Raw genomic sequence first — 14,153 nt, forward strand, 5'->3', positions numbered from 1 at the left:
AAAGGCCCTCCCTCCCCCCCCCCGTCACTCTGGTGGCGCAGGGACCATAGAGGTGCCACGGGATAGAGCGGCCTACTCTCCTCACACCATCTCCGCCAATCTTTCTCTCTATCTCTCTCCCTTCCTTCCTTTCACTCTCTCTCTCTTTCTCTCCTTCCTTATTATTATTATTATTATTATTATTATTATTATTATTATTATTATTAATACCCTGCCCATCTGCCTGGGTTTCCTCCCTTCCTTCCCTCTCTCTCTTTTTCTCTCTCCATCTCTGCCTGTCTTTCTCTCTGGGTGCCCTGCCTGGCGTGAACAGCGCCTTCCTTGGATCTGCCCTGAAGGGATCTGTTTTTAATGCTGCTTTTAATGTGCCGTTTTTATTGTAACTATCTCTGTGTTTTTAACAGAACGTGCATTGATAGGTGATTATTATTATTTATTTCTACCCTGCCCCCCTGGCCAGGTTTCCCCAGCCACTCTGGGCGGCTCCCAACAGAACTTTAAAAACAGAATAAAACTTCAAACATTGAAAACTTCCCTAAACAGGGCTGCCTTCAGACGTCTTCCAAAAGTCAGATAGTTGTTTATTTTCTTGACACCTGATGGGAGATAGACAGAGACATGCATACATGTACAGTATATTCTGGCGTATAAGACTACTTTTTAATCCAAGAAAATCTTCTCAAAAGTTGGGGGTCGTCTTATACGCCGGGTGGAAAATCTGTGCTTGAGTATATCTCAAACTCTATATTTTAACTGGAAAAGTTGGGGGTCGTCTTATACGCCCAGTCGTCTTATACGCCGCAATATACGGTAGTTTTAATTCGATTAACGCTTAATTGTGTTTGTTTTTTGTCTTCCCATGTGTTTTCAGCTGCTCTTTTGTTATCTGTAAGCTGCCCTAATATTATTATTAATTATTATTATTAATTATTATTATTATTATTACTATTACTATTTCCTGCTTTTCACCACTGCAGGGCACAACATCCATTAAGCCACAGTGAAACCAGGTTCCCCTCTTCTGCCTTCCCTTCGGCTGAGTCTCCTTGCGATGGCCGGCTTCTCCTTGGAAGCCCAGAAGCGCTTAGCGGCCGACATCACCCGCGTCCTCTCCCTCTACAGCTTCATTACAGATGCCTACATCATTGTGAGTCAGCCCCCATCTCCACTGCTGTGGGGCAGAAAGGGGTCTGGGGAAGGGGGGCACCCTGGCCTCGCTGGGATCCGCATGATGAGCGGGGGCGGGGGGTCCTGGGCTTTTTCCTGAAGAATCTGGGAGGGGTTGGGATGCAAGGCTGCAGGCACACTATACAGTTAAAGCACCAAAGAACCCTGGGAACTATAGTTTTCCTGCGCCGAACTACAGTTCCCAGCACTCTTAACAAGCTGCATTTCCCAGGATTCTTCAAGGGGAGGGTGGTGGGCAAGAAGCACGCAACTGTAACCCTGTTGCACCCCACCCCCACCCCCTTTCTTCCCTGCTAGGAGTTTTTCACGGACAATCTGTGGGGCAGCCTCCCGCTGTCCTGGCAGGCCGCCTTGGCTGACCTGCAGCCCCCACAGCTGGCCGCCCTCCTGCTGGAAAACAGACACGCCAAAGAGGAAGAAGCCAGGTAGGGTCGAGGGTGTTGTGGGTTTCCTTGGGCAGCCTCAAGGATGCTTCCTCGGAAATGGGTGCATTTGAACCCCCCCCCTTGCATGATTGGGGGGGCCAAAGGGGTGTGGGGCTCCCAGTGGAGTACTTTTCTCACGGTTCCTGAGCAACTGCTTAAAAACACAGAGACCGTATAGTGAATTTAATTTTCTGTCCCTCCTCCGCCCCGCCATTAAAGACGAATGAGAATGTGGGTGGCTTCGTTACCTGCCACCGCTTGCCTCCCTCCCTCGCCCCCCCCTCAGGTACAGCTCGGTCTGGCCACTCTCCCTGCTGGCCTTCAAAGCCTCTGCCGACACCTTGGCATTCCCCAGGAGGCTCAGCGGCTGGGCTGGCAAGTCCAAGGAGGCCGGGAGGCCGGAAGAGTTCCGGGACAACCAGTGCCAGAGCTCCAGGCTCCCTTCCCTTTTCCGGAAACACGTCAAGCCCAAGAAGCAGCACGAGATCCGGCGGCTGGGGCAGGTATGGCTGAGCTGGGGAGGGCGGGCGGCTCGAGTAAGCGAGCCCAGCTGCATGTCACGAAGGAGGCGAGAACTGCTACCCCCACTGCCAGGCCCAGTGTTCCTTTTACATCCTGCCCAGGGTGGCAAACACACCACTACCGGAAAGCATTCTCAAAACAGGGCATTTGTTTTCTACCAAACAGGGATTTTGGGGTCACCAGGAGCACACATCAGATGCCAGCCTGGGTATAGACAAAGGTCTTAAACTCCCTCCTGAAAGCCAATTATGAGGGAGGCGGGCACAGCTCGAGGGAGTTGTTGTTGTTCAGTCGTTCAGTCGTGTCCGACTCTTCGTGACCCCATGGACCAGAGCACGCCAGGCACGCCTATCATTCACTGCCTCCCGCAGTTTGGCCAAACTCATGTTAGTAGCTTCGAGAATACTGTCCAACCATCTCATCCTTTGTCGTCCCCTTCTCCTTGTGCCCTCCATCTTTCCCAACATCAGGGTCTTTTCCAGGGAGTCTTCTCTTCTCATGAGGTGGCCAAAGTACTGGAGCCTCAACTTCAGGATCTGTCCTTCTAGTGAGCACTCAGGGCCGATTTCCTTGAGAATGGATAGGTTTGATCTTCTTGCAGTCCATGGGACTCTCAAGAGTCTCCTCCAGCACCATAATTCAAAAGCATCAATTCTTCGGCGATCAGCCTTCTTGATGGTCCAGCTCTCACTTCCGCACATTACTACTGGGAAAACCATAGCTTTAACTATACGGACCTTTGTTGGCAAGGTGATGTCTTTGCTTTTTAAGATGCTGTCTAGGTTTGTCATTGCTTTTCTCCCAAGCAGGCGTCTTCTAATTTCGTGACTGCTGTCACCATCTGCAGTGATCATGGCTCGAGGGAGGGTATTCCACAAACAGGAAGCCACCACTGAAAAGGCCCTGCTATGAGTCAGTGCCAACCAGTCAGCCCCCAGAATAAGACCTCCACAGCCTGTCATAGGGTCCAAGCAAGGCATTTGCTTTGGGGGGGGGCTGTTGCCAGAGCTGCTGGTGGTGGTGGTCACTGCAGGAACTACTGCTGTGCTTCTGATGCCCCTGTGGCCCTGCCCACCAGCCTTTCCTTCGCACACTCCCTTCCACCTCTTCCTCCAGCCACACCTGGTTTCCTCTCCTGCTGCTGCTGCCCCTTCTCCTCCTCTCCTGGGAAGCAGCCGCTGCCGCTTGCTGAAGCCACCAAGGGGTCCCTCCACCTTCGCTCCCTGAGTGGGTCCTGGGGGCCAGCTCCACAGGGGCCTCCCTGACTCCCGTTTCCCCCGCAGATGGTGAAACGGCTGAGTGACCTCACGGGATGCCGCCAGGTGGTTGACGTGGGCGCTGGCCAGGTAAGTAGGGATGCAGGAGGCCTCTCGGGTTGCTCTTCCTTTTCGGAGTCTCGCAAAGTCGGCTTTATTTATAGTGTCTTCTCCCTGCCGTCCTTTCCCCCCCCCCTTCCCCCAGGGCCACCTGTCTCGCTTCCTGGCCTTCGGCCTGGGCCTCTCCGTCACCGCCATCGAGGGAGACCCCCGGCTGGTCGCCCAGGCTGCCAAGTTCGACCAGGAGCTGGTGCAGGCGCTGAGGAAAGAGGGGGCCAAGCCACGAGGGCAGGTGAGAAGGCAGAACGTCAGGGTTGGGGAGGGGGTGTGGTGTGTTGCAGAGGGAGCCAATCCCAGCCCTGTGTGGAGATGCTGCCAGCGGGGATGGAGCCTGGGGTCTCCCGCATGCAAAGCAGGCTCCATCCCACTGAGCCACAGCTCTTCCTCTCAAAATAAAGTAGGACTCTAGTCCTCATGGTTTATGAAAAAATGGTTGACATAGGAACGTACCTTGCACAGAGCCATATACCTTTGTTCTGGGAGCTCACCAGGTTAGGGGAAGGCTGGCCCAAACCCATCCTAGTCCCCAGGCAGGGGTCCTGGCTTCACCCAGCTCCTCCCTGGTTCTCCCTCCGGGCGACACCATCTCCCTCTTTGCTTCCCTGCAGGTCCCCAGCGGAATCGCTCTCGAGGGGCCGAGGCACGTGGTTGGCTGGGTGGACCCTGGAGCACCGTGGACCGAGTTCTGTCAACTGCTGCAGTGCCCAGAAGAGGAGGAGCGTGGCCCTGCGGTGGACAGAGGCAGCCCTGGGACCTTCTGGCCCAGAGAGACGGCAGGACTGGATTCTGGGGGAGGGGACCTCCCAGGCTCCCGGGAATGTGGGGCCTGCAGCGCACCCGTCTGCCCCACTCCCAAGGGGCGCCAGCTGCTCCTGACGGGACTCCACGCCTGTGGCGACCTGAGCGTGGCCCTCCTGCGCCACTTTGCCCGCTGCCCTCACGTGGCGGGCATCACCTCCGTGGCCTGCTGCTACATGAAGCTCACCACGGCAGAAGCCCCCATCCCACCGGGCCCTGGGCCCCTGCACTGCCCCGCAGAGCCCGGCTACCCCCTGAGCGCCTGGGTCTCCGCCCTGCCCGGCCACCAGCTCTCCTACAAGGCCCGCGAGGGGGCCTGCCACGCCCTCGAGGACTACGCCCGGAGGCTCAAGGGCCAGAGCGCTGCCCTCAGGACTCACTGCTTCCGCGCAGCATTGGAGACGGTGATCCGGGCTGCTGACCCGGCCAAGAAGCGCCTGGGGGTGCAGACCATCGCCAAGGCCCACCGGCTCACCTTTGGCGAGTGAGTGAGCCCAGGGGGTGGCGAGCACCAGGCCAGGCAGCTCCACTGCAGGGGGTGGGGCTAGATGGCCCTTGGGGGTCCCGCCCAACTCTCTGGTTCTATGAGTCAGTTAAAGCTGTGGCCCCAAATGTCCCCGAGGATTTTGGAGGTGGGGGTGGAGGACAGCCCTGTGTGGATATAGGGTGGGGGTACAGCAAATGTTGGCCCCAGAAACCAAGGCGCTGCCAGTAAGTAGCCATGAACCTTATTAGATGTGATTCCTGCAATGCAGGGGGTTGGACTGGATGACCCTTGGGGGACCCCGCAAATAATATAATGTAATAATAATTTATTATTTCTACCCTGCTCATCTGACTGGGTTTCCCCAGCCACTCTGGGCAGCTTCCAACAAAATATTAAAAATAAATACAAAGTTTGCAATTCTACAGTTCTAATGGGTGTGGAAACCAAAAGGAACCCCACCCCCCAAATGGGGCACGGGTGGGTGGGGTTTCCCCGAGACCTTTTGCGCTTCAGCCCGAGCGCAGGGGCTCAGCACGTCTCTCTCCCGCCTCCAGGTACGCCCGCCTGGGCCTGGCGAGGGTGGGGGTGGACCCTGACGCAAGGCTGGAGCCTGGCCCCCTGCAGGCGCTGCTGGCCCAGGAGGGGAAGGTGGTGGCCTTCTTCAGCCTGGCCCTCCTGCTGGCCCCCCTGGTGGAGACCCTGCTGCTTCTCGACCGGATGATCTTCCTGCAGGAGGAAGGTAAGCAGGCGGTTCCCCAGCCCCAATTCCTGCGCTGCAAGGGGTGGGCCAGATGGCCTTTGGGGGTCCCTTCCAACTCTGCGATTCCACGAACGAGCACCAGGGGTGGACATCAACCCCTCCAGGGAACTCCCTGCCCCGCTGAGGAGGGGAGGGCCTTGCTCCAAGCAGCCTTCCCCACAGCTGCCCCCCCCCAAGCGCAGCCAGGACCCTCACCAGGCTCTCCTCCCCAAACAGGCTTTCACTGCCAGCTGCTCCCGCTCTTTGACCCCGCCTTCTCCCCCCGCAACCTGGTGCTGGTGGCGGCCAAGACCCCCCTGGGCTCTGCTCTCTTGGACGTGGCAGCGGAAGACTGAGGGAGACCGCTTGGCGACGCCTGGACCCACACACCCTGCCCCACACCCCAGGAGGGGGAAAGCAGGGCGTGGGCACTCTGGACACAAACGGGGGCTCCTGCTCCCATCATCCCTGGCCAGGAATGGGTCAGGGCGGGTGGTAGAGATCCAGAGGTTTCTCCCCCTTCCCAGAGGCCTGGAGAGATGAGCAGCCGGACACCTTGCACCCAGCAAGGAAATGCAAAGGAGGGCAAGACACCCTCAGCCACCACCAAGTCCAGCCGAGGAACGGCCTCTCACAGGATGGGGCTTTAGGAGCAGCAGAAAGCAGCTGGGAAGGGACGACTTCAGGAAATTTCAGTTATTCGAGTGACTTGGCTGCTCATTTCCATCATTTTCTGTGTTTTTTCCATGCACTGTGGCATTTTATGCATTGTAACTTTGCAGCTGCTTTTATTAATGTGTTGGATGTTTTCAACTTATCAACACAACTGTCGAGAGCAGATTTCTGCTTACCTGATATTTTCAGAATGAATTTTACCGTGTACTATTGTGTCGCTCTTCTATTATCACTGTGTACTATTATATTCTTGACTATTCGTTTGATGCAAGTTGTTTATCCAAAAGCCCTATCTTTTACTGCGACCTTCTCTGCCTCGGACCAGATTGTTCCTTTGCTTCTAGGGCTTATAAACCGCCTCATGGGTGGTGGCGATACAGGAAGGCGGTATAGATAAGACTTGCCAGAGGGGAACGGCCACCTCCACACACACAAAGACACACTCAGGTTGCCGTTTAGGGAGTCCTTTATCAGGAGGCAACAGCCCCCATCTCAGCCTCCTCCTCGGTCTCCCCTCAAAGCTGAGAGTCTCTTGGGGTCCAGGCAGCCGGGCACAGATCCGCGGGACGAAAGGCCTCAATACCAGTAGGACTTTCTGAAGCGGCGCGTCTCCACGATGGCCATCATCTCCATGATCTCCTCCTGGAACGTCTTCAAGGAAGGGACGTAGGTCTTCTCCAGGGCATCCTCCACCGACGTGTCCTTGGGGCAGTCTTCAGCAGCAAGGCAGGAGGAGAAGAGAAAGCAGGAAAGTAGGAGACTGGGTGTGGGGGTTTTTTTTAATGCTATGGTGCAAGACCTGTAAACCCGGAACCAGGATTCTAGTCCACATGGTGACAGAGGACACCGCCCGAGGCAACAGGCAGTCAGGATTCCCTTTTCCCCCATGGAAATCCGCTCCATACCAGCCCCACTCCCAAACGGAAGAGCCACTCACCTGTCCATTGTTCTGGGATGATGCCGTCGTCCCGCTGCTCCAAGGGCTTTGGGATGATCCTGCCGGTCCGGAGAGAGACGCGCACCCTCTCTCCTTCCTCCGTGTAGCGCCATTCCACCTCGGTGGGCTGCCTGGGGGGCAAGGGGCAGATGAGAGGGGAGAGGGGGGCCCAGGGACAGTCCAGCGGGGATGGGGAAGTGGTTTATTTGGGGGGGTGTTTGAAAAGAAGCTCAATCTGAATTTCAGCATCTGCTAAAGACGTTCTTGCTTAAGCCACTCAGATGCTTAGGAAGTTGGTGTGGGTTTAAATTTTCTGCATGCTGTGAATTTTTACAATTGAGCGGCGTATAGTTTTAAAGAAATATAAATAACTAAACTTAGTCTGTGGATCAATCATCAAACTGTTAAACAACAATGATACAAATACCAGTGCTTTTTTCTGGGGGTGCTCAAGGTTATGCAGTATTGGCACCCTTTTTCCTAGAAGAAAAGCACTGATGATGATAATAATTTTATTATTTATACCCTGTTGCATTTGATGCCTCACTTAAAAACACCAAAGTCTGCAGTCTTTGAGCATATGGCCAACGGGGGAAATTAGTCCCCAGGTGTTTGTTATAATAACAGAAAAGAACAACAATAGATATTTCATTTACCTAGCAGTATTTAAATACCCCTTAATCATCCTTAATCTCACTGGTTGGTTTACAAATAATATTAAATCTTCATTTAAAAAATCCTGACACTTTCATTCTACAGCTTCCGGAGACAGACCTAACTTCGGACACTTGAGAAATATATTTTTAGGCCCCACCTTATTTCTGTGATCAAACTTGTTCAAAACTGTTTTTAAGGTTGCGTTTAAATCGCAGGAAACGGCCCTGGGGCCTTGGGGTGATGGCCAGTTTAATAATAATAATAATAATAATAATACAATAAATTACAATGGAAAGCTAGAAAGGGTTTTCCTCTTCGTCCAGCGAACAAGCCTGCTGTTTAGAGACTTTTAGAACATTCAGCAGTTTAGGAATGCTCTTAAGTAAACGAAGGGGAGAGAGGCAGGCGTAACCTCTGGAAACGAATCCACGGTGCTTTCGGGGAGACGGCGTTCGTCCCCCGCAGATTGTGGGATCACAGAACCATGGAGTTTGGAGGGACCCAAAGAGCCATCTAGTCCATGGACAGGCAAACTAAGGCACGGGGGCCGGATCTGGCCCAATCGCCTTCTCAATCCGGCCTGCGGACAGTCCGGGAATCAGCATGTCCTTTTATTTAAAATCCATCTCTGGGTTATTTGTGGGGCATAGGAATTCATTCATATTTTTCTCTTCAAAATATAGTCTGGCCCCCCACAAGGACTGAGGGACATTGGAACGGCCCCCTGCTGAAAAAGTTTGCTGGCCCCTGAAGTCCAACCCTCGGCCATGCAGGGATCGCAAGCAATGAATTCAGGAATGGCGATCAAGGGGCGGGTTCTTAGTATTGCCCTGCCCCCTTACCTGTCGGTGGGGTCGACCAGGGACACCCAGTTCACCAGCAGCGGACCCTCACTGGCCATGTACATCCCACGGTAGGGGCCGGACTTGCCCGTGTATCGGTAGTGCTGCCAGAAAGGGGGGGAGGAGGGAAGAAGACTGAGCCAGAGAGCACAAAAGGGTCTCAGGGGGCCAAAGCCCCCAGAACACCCCACTTCTCTCCTGGGGGGGGAGCCCAAGAGCATCACCACCACCACCATCACTCACCACGTTCAGGCCCTCCAGGACGACCCAGTTCCGCTCTCGGATCACCTGGGAGACCATCCCTTGCTTGCCCAAGTCCTTCCCCTTCAGGATCTGGACCTAAAACGACAAGAGGGAGGCATTGTACGTGGGGGTGGGGGTTGGCAGGAAGGGAAGACCCCCGGTTGGGTCAGCTGCCCCAAGGGACAGGCAAGGGACCGTCGTGGATCCTGACCTCTGGCCAAGAGGAGAGACCCGCCTGCCTTGCTGATCCGGGGCAGGAATGGCCAATGGGCCAAGCCTGAAGGGCTGCAATAGTCTCTTCAGCCAGGCAGAGTTATGCCACCTTATTTATTAGGATTATTGGTATCAGGCAGGCGCCCTTTGGAACTCTCTGCATGTTGACGCCAGGCAGGCAGCTTCGCTGTATCCTTTTCAGTCCCTGCTAAAAAACATTCTTGTTCAGGCAAGGCTACCTAGGTGCTTGGCAAGTTAGTGAGAGTTTTAATTTGTTTTAGCCTACTGTTTTTTTAACTTTTGGAACGTCTTAAACTATCATTGCTAATTTTTTCTCACTGCTAATTTTATTGCCTTGCCCCTTTTTTAGTAAACCATGTTGAGGTGGTTGCATTTACGACCCACCAGTGTATAAATTTTAGGAAATAAATGTTATCAACCTGTCGCCTGCTTTTCTCAGAGTAACGCAAATCACCTCACGCTAAAGCCAGATTAACAGCGCCCACCTCCCCCCCAAAATAAAAAATAAACACACAACTCAAAGGCAGGACTTGCGGATCCTGACCCACTAAAGGAGGCCAGGATGCCACCCTTGAAATTAAGGGCCAAAAGCCCAAGGGAAGAGAATTTGCTCAGTGCCTAAATGCAGATAAATGTGGCACCAGGTGAGACTCCCGAGGGAGTGAATTCCACAGTGGGGGAGCCACCACCAAAAAGGCCCCCGTCTCGTGCGTACATGTTACAGTACACCTAGTTTTGAGAACAGTAAGAACAAACAATATTATTCAAGAACCCAGTGGTATTTAATAACCTGTTTGTATGAGACTGCACCTGAAGTTATACTGCTGCTGTTTTGCAAACAATTTTAAACTAGAAATATATTTTTTTCTTCTAGGATGGGAGAGGGAACCAATTACCAGCTGCTTTTCAAGGCAGCCAATTTGGAGTACAAAAAAAGAGAGTAAAACCATATTTTAAAAAGGAATGCACCAGTAAAAAGTAAATAAAATTAGCCGGAGGTAAAATATGTATCAGGGAAGACAGGCGAACGACGACAAGTCCAGATGTCATGGAGAACAGAGGAGCAAGATTGCCCCACAACTTTGGGGCAACAGCTGAGAAGTCCCTTCCCCCTCGCCAAAGGAATTCTCACCAGGATTATTGGAAGTGCGGGGGGGGGGGGGAGTCAGGCGAGGAGCTTCCTGCAATGTTTGGGGCCCAGGCCATGATAGACTTGGTTTGTTTCCCTCCATAAAATTTATACAACACTTGATTTTTTTTTAATTAAAAAACAACAACTCAAAGCTGTTTACGAAAAAGATAAAATCAATAACAATTTGCAATCTTTTAAAACGTTCAAAAAATATTAAAACAGATTAAAATTCACACCAGGTTTCTAAGCATCTAGACTGGCTATGTCTAAAAGAAGAATGTTTTTTTCAGGCGCCAAAAGGAGTACTGATGTCAACAGGCTGGGAGTTCCACAGGGCAAGTGCTGCCTTGCTAAACAACCAAGTTCAGATTCAGAACGGGGATTATGCGGCACCCGCGGCAATGTCATTTCCGCCAATCAAAGTGGTCGGTTGGCAATATATGCGGCAAGACGATCTTGTAGGTAAACTGGCCCCAAATTGTTAGGGGCTTCATATTCTACTACTAACACCTTATACTTGGCCCGGCAGCAAGTCGGCAACCAGTGAAAATGGTTCTTATACGCTGACAAGGCCTCACTCCCGTCAGCAATCGTGCTGCAGCATTCTGCGTTCACTGTGACGGAAACCCCACTCAGCCCAACGGTTCGAACCCAGGCAGGGACTGCAGTTGTAGGGAAACCAGCCTGGCGCATCTGAAACATCACCCCCTCGGCAAGAGGTCAGGCGGCGTGTTTGGAACGAGGGTTGTCTCCGAGGGCCGCCCCACAGAGTTCACTCGGCAGCGGTCAAGCGTTGCCAAAGTGAGCGGCACAGACCAAGCGGGTAGCTGAGAGCAGGGAGAGAGCTCACCGTGTCGCCCTTGAAGAACTTCCAGTCCTCGTCTTTGATGGGCTCCACGGGGATCCTCTTCCGCCAGACCCACGGAGGGTTCTTGGCCTTGTCGGCGACCGAGCCGGGCCGGTTCATGCCATAGCGGTAGCCGGGGTGCGGCTTGAATTTCTCCGCCGCGGCAAGGAGGACGGACAGCCTCATGGTCCCTGCAGGGAAAGAGAGGCTCAGGGAGGGGTTGGTGAAGGGGGTCACCCTGGGCCTTTGCACCCAGAGCACAGCAGCAGCGACAAAGGCCGGGGAGAACATCCTTCAAGCCATGTGGGCGGCTTAAAGGGTCGCCCCAAGGACAGAAGGAGAGCCTGGCTGCTGGGTGAGGGCCACGGGGCTGCAGCCAGCTCAGCATCTGGTTCCCACAGGCGTCAAAGTCTCCACAGAACCTAAAATCTGCTTCCAGTTTTCTTGGGGAAAGAGTTATTACACAGATAGTATCGCACCGCTTTGCAAATTTAAAAAAATATAATTCCTTCTACATCACCTGATTCATAGAATCAAAGCTCAGTTGGTGGAGCATGAGACTCCTAATCTCAAGGTCATGAGTTCGAGTCTGGGTGAAAGATTCCTGCATTGCAGGGGGTTGGACTAGATGACCCCCGTAGTCCCTTCCAACTAGGATTCTTGGAGGGGTTGCAGTGAACTTGGCACATATTGTCATTTATGGTGGAAATGCCAGTTGTTGCAAGAGTTCTGGAACTCAATTTTGACAGAAACAATAAATATTACGCAAGAAACGACTGTTTGTTGTCCAAAATGAACGTTTCTGCATATTTTTGATGCTACAATTGTAGTGTAGATATATTATCAGAATAATTGTTTTCATATATGATCTTGGCCGCACTATTAATAATTACAACTCAATGGAAAACAGCCCAAAATCTTACAGGGAAAGCTTGGGAGCAACTCACTCTGGAACAGAGCTACAAGAGAGAGAATTAGTACACATAATCTTAGATTTTGACAAAGACTGCAACCTCCAGACACTTTTCATACGATGTGGCACTCTTTTATAACCTGTACAGCAAAATAAAAATAAAAAAATTCCTTCCAGTAGCACCTTAGAGACCAACTAAGTTTGTTCTCGGTATGAGCTTTCGTGTGCATGCACACTTCTTCAGATACCAATATACAGCAAAAACTTCATTTTCAAAACGACCCTTTTCGAGAGCCTGGCAAATCTGGAGCTTTGCTTGACAATGGGATAATGATGCCGGTCCATCCTTGGACTTGGCTATTTTATTCTATTTCATTCTAAGTGCTTCTTTGATCGTTTTGGTTTGCATCTTTGAATTTTGCTCAGTTGTCCTAATTTTCCCCTCTGATTTATACGGAATACAGAATGAAATACAGCAATAAAGATACCACCCCCCCCCCACGGGAGCTAGGAATCCAGATAGACTGGACCTGGAGGCTCCATCCACGGAGCCCTCACGGATCAGCTCCCAAAGGGGGTCCATCTTGCCCAGCATCCTGTTCTCGGGGGGGGGGGGAGCGACCAGATGCCCCAAAGCAGGACCTGAACACAAGACCACTCCCCACCCGCGTGGTTTCCAGCAACTGGTATTCAGAAGCATTGCTGCCGCCAACCCAGGGCCGGATTTAGGTTTGGCGAGGCCCTAAGCTGCTGAAGGTAATGGGGCCCTTTATATGTCCATCTAAGAGACGCGGGTGGCGCTGTGGACTAAACCACTGAGCCTCTTGGGCTTGCCAATCAGAAGGTCGGTGGTTCGAATCCCCGCGACAGGGTGAGCTCCCGTTGCTCAGTCCCTGCTCCTGCCAACCTAGCAGTTCAAAAGCACGTCAAAGTGCAAGTAGATAAATAGGTACCCCTTCGGCGGGAAGGTAAACGGCGTTTCCGTGCGCTGCTCTGGTTCGCCAGAAGCAGCTTTGTCATGCTGGCCACATGACCTAGAAAAACTGTCTGCGGACAAATGCCGGCTCCCTCGGCCAGTAAAGCAAAATAAGCGCCACAACCCCAGAGTTGTCTGCGACTGGACCTAACGGTCAGGGGTCCCTTTACCTTTATATGTCCAGCTGTCCTTTGTCCACAACAAATGGTCGCTGTTTTTTGTGTTCAATGTATGCTAGATGGTAATTTCTGGACCTAATAGGTATCTAAAGCCATTTGCACATAACAAAATATGTATTTTATCAAAGTAATTGTTGAAAAGTCCATGCAGAATGTAGGCACCCCATATATAGAAATAAGCAAACCGGTGATATTTTAGGGAGCAGGCTAGCAGACGGGGCCCCTTACTTACATCACAGGAGCCTACACAACATTGCTGTATGTAGGTTTTATTTTATTTGTTTTTTATCCTGTATTTTGGAAATGTACATCCAGATATATATATATATATATATTACTTTAATTTTTGGGGGGTCCCCCAAGAAAGTGGGACCCTAAGCTATAGCTTGTTTAGCTTATACGTAAATCCGACACAGCACAGCCACGGGGGCCTCTCCTCCTCCTCCTCCTCCTCCCTGAATTGGCCTGGTCCTCCTTGAGGACTAGAACCTTGAAAGCGAACTCACCAGGAGGGCAGCCCCCTCTCCCGACCCCAGCCCATTTGCACCCCGGCCTCGGGGGGCCCTCTGCTGTCCCCCTGTTTTGCAGGGGGGAGGAGGAGGAGGAGGTGCCCCCCAAATCTATCCATGCACACGCGCTCCCGCCACCGACTCGCCTTCGCTCACCTTCTGCCTCGCAGCCTCCCCAGGAAGAATGCGCACGCGCAAAAGAAGGCAAAAGGGGGCGGGGGCCGGCGCGGTGCATTCTGGGACTTGTAGTAATCAGGGAGGGAGGGAACCCCGCCAGCTGTTTGCAGAGCTAGGAAAGTCGAAGGAGGGAGATGCGCTTTGCATTGGGGAGGCGCCTATGGAGTTTTCTTTTGTGGATATGGCATTTCGTGAGATTCCTTTTTTCTTTCTTTCTTTCTTTCTTTTAATAAGCTTTGTTAATTTTACAATCAAATAGCAATAATGAACCCAAAAAGAAGAGGGGGGAGAAAATAT

At 52.4% G+C, this 14,153-nt stretch overlaps 2 protein-coding genes across 2 annotated transcripts; one reads left to right on the forward strand and one right to left on the reverse strand.

Moving 5' to 3' along the window:
* The first annotated feature begins 401 nt into the window (after window positions 1-401).
* RRNAD1 (ribosomal RNA adenine dimethylase domain containing 1) lies at window positions 402-6,315 on the forward strand. Its single transcript, XM_033174915.1, has 9 exons — window positions 402-419; window positions 978-1,147; window positions 1,486-1,613; window positions 1,900-2,116; window positions 3,419-3,481; window positions 3,597-3,743; window positions 4,120-4,793; window positions 5,351-5,535; window positions 5,773-6,315. Exons 2-9 carry the CDS (start codon window positions 1,052-1,054, stop codon window positions 5,889-5,891), a joined length of 1,629 nt encoding a protein of 542 aa, XP_033030806.1. The 5' UTR covers window positions 402-419; window positions 978-1,051; the 3' UTR covers window positions 5,892-6,315.
* Window positions 6,316-6,658: 343 nt separating this feature from the next.
* On the reverse strand, window positions 6,659-13,873 carry MRPL24 (mitochondrial ribosomal protein L24). The gene is made up of 6 exons (XM_033174916.1): window positions 13,836-13,873; window positions 11,106-11,293; window positions 8,890-8,985; window positions 8,647-8,750; window positions 7,148-7,278; window positions 6,659-6,923 (listed from the first exon to the last, which is right to left on the reverse strand). The coding sequence occupies exons 2-6, from the start codon at window positions 11,286-11,288 to the stop codon at window positions 6,787-6,789; spliced, it is 651 nt and encodes a 216-aa protein (XP_033030807.1). The 5' UTR covers window positions 11,289-11,293; window positions 13,836-13,873; the 3' UTR covers window positions 6,659-6,786.
* Window positions 13,874-14,153: the final 280 nt, after the last annotated feature.

Source organism: Lacerta agilis, chromosome 17, assembly GCF_009819535.1.
Source record: "Lacerta agilis isolate rLacAgi1 chromosome 17, rLacAgi1.pri, whole genome shotgun sequence".
NCBI lineage: Eukaryota > Metazoa > Chordata > Lepidosauria > Squamata > Lacertidae > Lacerta > Lacerta agilis.